This window comes from Papilio polytes, unplaced genomic scaffold (assembly GCF_000836215.1).
Source record: "Papilio polytes unplaced genomic scaffold, Ppol_1.0 DF824493.1, whole genome shotgun sequence".
Classification (NCBI taxonomy): Eukaryota; Metazoa; Arthropoda; class Insecta; order Lepidoptera; family Papilionidae; genus Papilio; species Papilio polytes.
In genome coordinates this window covers 39,402-42,085 of record NW_013524711.1, presented here as the reverse complement: position 1 = coordinate 42,085, position 2,684 = coordinate 39,402, and the positions used below count along the sequence as shown (strand labels likewise).

Here is a 2,684-nt window from a genome sequence, read left to right as displayed (position 1 = left end):
GCTTCTGCAAACATCCCTGATGCGCTGCAAGCAATAAGCTATAAGCTGCGCTATAAGCAAGTCAAACTTATCGAAACATGTTATAACCATATCTATTCTTGATATTTCACCAGAAAAATTATTTATATTTCACCAGGAATGCCCGACGGGGATGGTGGATGAGGAGTCCTTCAAGAATATATTCTCGCAGTTCTTTCCAATCGGAGGTAAATAAACACTAGCGGGTATAAACTCAATTCTAGGAATGATTTCAAAAATCCTAATTACGATATTTAATATCATCAACCTTTGCTGATTACTGTACATTGTATCACAATACTAACTTTTGCCGGCGCTTTCGTCCGCATTGAACAGCTTATGTTCCTCAGTGGTAATAGGTATTTCTTTCCAATGGCAAAATCATTTCCCCTACCTTATCCTTTCGTAGGGTCGGCACTGTTTTCTTCCTCCAAATAACCCTATCATACGTCATCTCAGTCATCACTCCCTTCTTCATGTCTCTTTCTATGTCTACCTCTACCGGTGTACCACACTCATAATTAACGTATTTCTTGTTACATGCGATTCTAATCTTACTAATATTATAAACGAGCTGTTGCCCGCGACTTCGTCCGCGTGGTATTAGAAAACATACAAACTATATAAATTACAGAAAGTTACGTATCCCTCGGGAACCGGACAACTCGGGGATGAAGCTTATCCCATGAGTACTCCAGATTTTGTTTTACATCTGTGCCAAATTTTAATCAGATATGTTGAACCGTTGCAGAATGATCGAGTGAACATTAAAAAACTAAATGAATGAATCCCACGGGAACCGTAACTATTCCCGGGATAATAAGTACCCTATGTGTTCTTCCAGACTATGCTTTAAACCTGTGCCAAATTTCATGGAGATCCGTTCAGCCGTTTAGGCTACAAACGCTAACAAACATTCATCCATCCATCCATCTAAACTTTCGCATTTATAATATTAGTAAGGTTTGTAGTTTAGGTTGAACGAATCTTAATGAAATTTGGCACAGATTAGAACATAGCCTGGAAGAACACAAGATAACTTAGTCAGTTTTTAAATTCTGCGCGGACGGAGTCGAGGGCGAAAGTTAGTTTGTTAAATAAAAATATTACTAATCAGAATTAGATGAATCAGTTACGACCTATAACAAGATCAAATCAATATACTCGTATACATTCCATGCTATCTTAGTGTAGATTTAAATGTTTAGGAAACCTAGGTAATGTTATTTTTCTAAGTTACTGACATGCGTGACCATTAATCATTTAATTAAATAATACGTAAATTACTATTATAGATTTACTAGTTTTCCCCCGCGACACTGTCCACGTAAAATTAAATTAAAACAAAAGCGAGTAGCCTATGTGTTCTTCCAGACTATCCTCTACATCTATACCAAATTTCATCGAAATCCGTTCAGCCGTTTAGGCTACAAACTCTAACAGACATCCATCCATCTAAACTTTGACATTTATAATATCACGAGCTGTTGCCCGCGACTTCGTCCGCGTGGTATAAGAAAACATACGAACTATATAAATTAAAAAAAGCTACGTATCTCGGGAACCGGACATTTCTCTGGGATGAAACTTATCTCATGTGTACTCCACACTTTGTTTTACATCTGTGCCAAAATTCAATAAGATATGTTGAACCGTTGCAGAATGATCGAGTGAACATTAAAAAACTAAATTAATGAATCCCACGGGAACTGTAACTATTCCCGGGATAAAAAGTAGCCTATGTGTTCTTCCAGACTATGTTCTAAACCTGTACCAGTGGTAGTGCCCGCTTTAACATCTTAGCACGAATAGGCCGGTACGCCCGGTGTAATACCACGACCACACAGAAGACAGCCGTGAAATGGAAGCAATTCCATGTTTCGTCTGATGAGTGTGGTGCCGGAGACCTAATTTAAGTCTCTTTCTCTTTCCCACCTTTTTCTTATAAGGAGAGGTTGGGAAGAGGAAGTGGATTTGACGGTGGAGGAGATGCGTAGGAAGGGGAAATATCCTCTTTATGTGCGTCTCCTCCTCCGTCGTATAAGGGTAGGCAACGCATCTGCAATTGCGGATGTCTATGGGCAGCGGTCGCTTCGCCATTTTGGCGGTTTCAGGTGGCCGCTTGCTCGTTTGCCACCTTATGTTATATATATACCAAAATTCATGGAGATCCGTTCAGCCGTTTAGGCTACAAACGCTAACCATCCATCTAAACTTTCGCATTTATAAGATTAGTTTGGTTATATATCTTTGTATTGTATGTTGTACAGACGCGACTCAGTACGCGCACTACGTGTTCAACACTGTCAAACATAAGCAAAGGGGGAAACTTAATTTTGAGGTAAGAAGTACTGTACACACTTTGTACTTATACGTCACGTATCTATACATATATACAATCGGAGTGTCTGTTATATCAAAAGAAAAATTCCAGATTTCTTGAAAATCGATCCATCTATTCGTCCCGACCGAGGGGCTCGGAGCCTACCCTAAAGTTAGGGTGATTAGGCCATAGTCAATATACTTGAAGATAATGTCAATAAAATCGCATTAAAAAAAATGTCTTTCACTGAAGATTATTATTATTTTAATGGTAGAAGGCATAGTCGGGAATATTATAGGCTACTTTATTTTTAATACTGCATGAGGAAGTCGCGGGCAGCAGA

At 38.9% G+C, this 2,684-nt stretch overlaps 1 protein-coding gene across 1 annotated transcript in view; it reads left to right on the top strand.

Annotated features, from left to right (window-relative positions):
• The window catches only part of LOC106108015 (Kv channel-interacting protein 4-like), a 35,609-nt gene that overhangs the window by 31,092 nt on the left and 1,833 nt on the right, over positions 1 to 2,684 (top strand). Inside the window, exons 4-5 of the mRNA XM_013292418.1 lie at positions 137 to 206; positions 2,289 to 2,359. Of these exons, the coding sequence (XP_013147872.1) occupies positions 137 to 206; positions 2,289 to 2,359 (141 nt within the window). The remainder of the gene's footprint in view (positions 1 to 136; positions 207 to 2,288; positions 2,360 to 2,684) is intronic.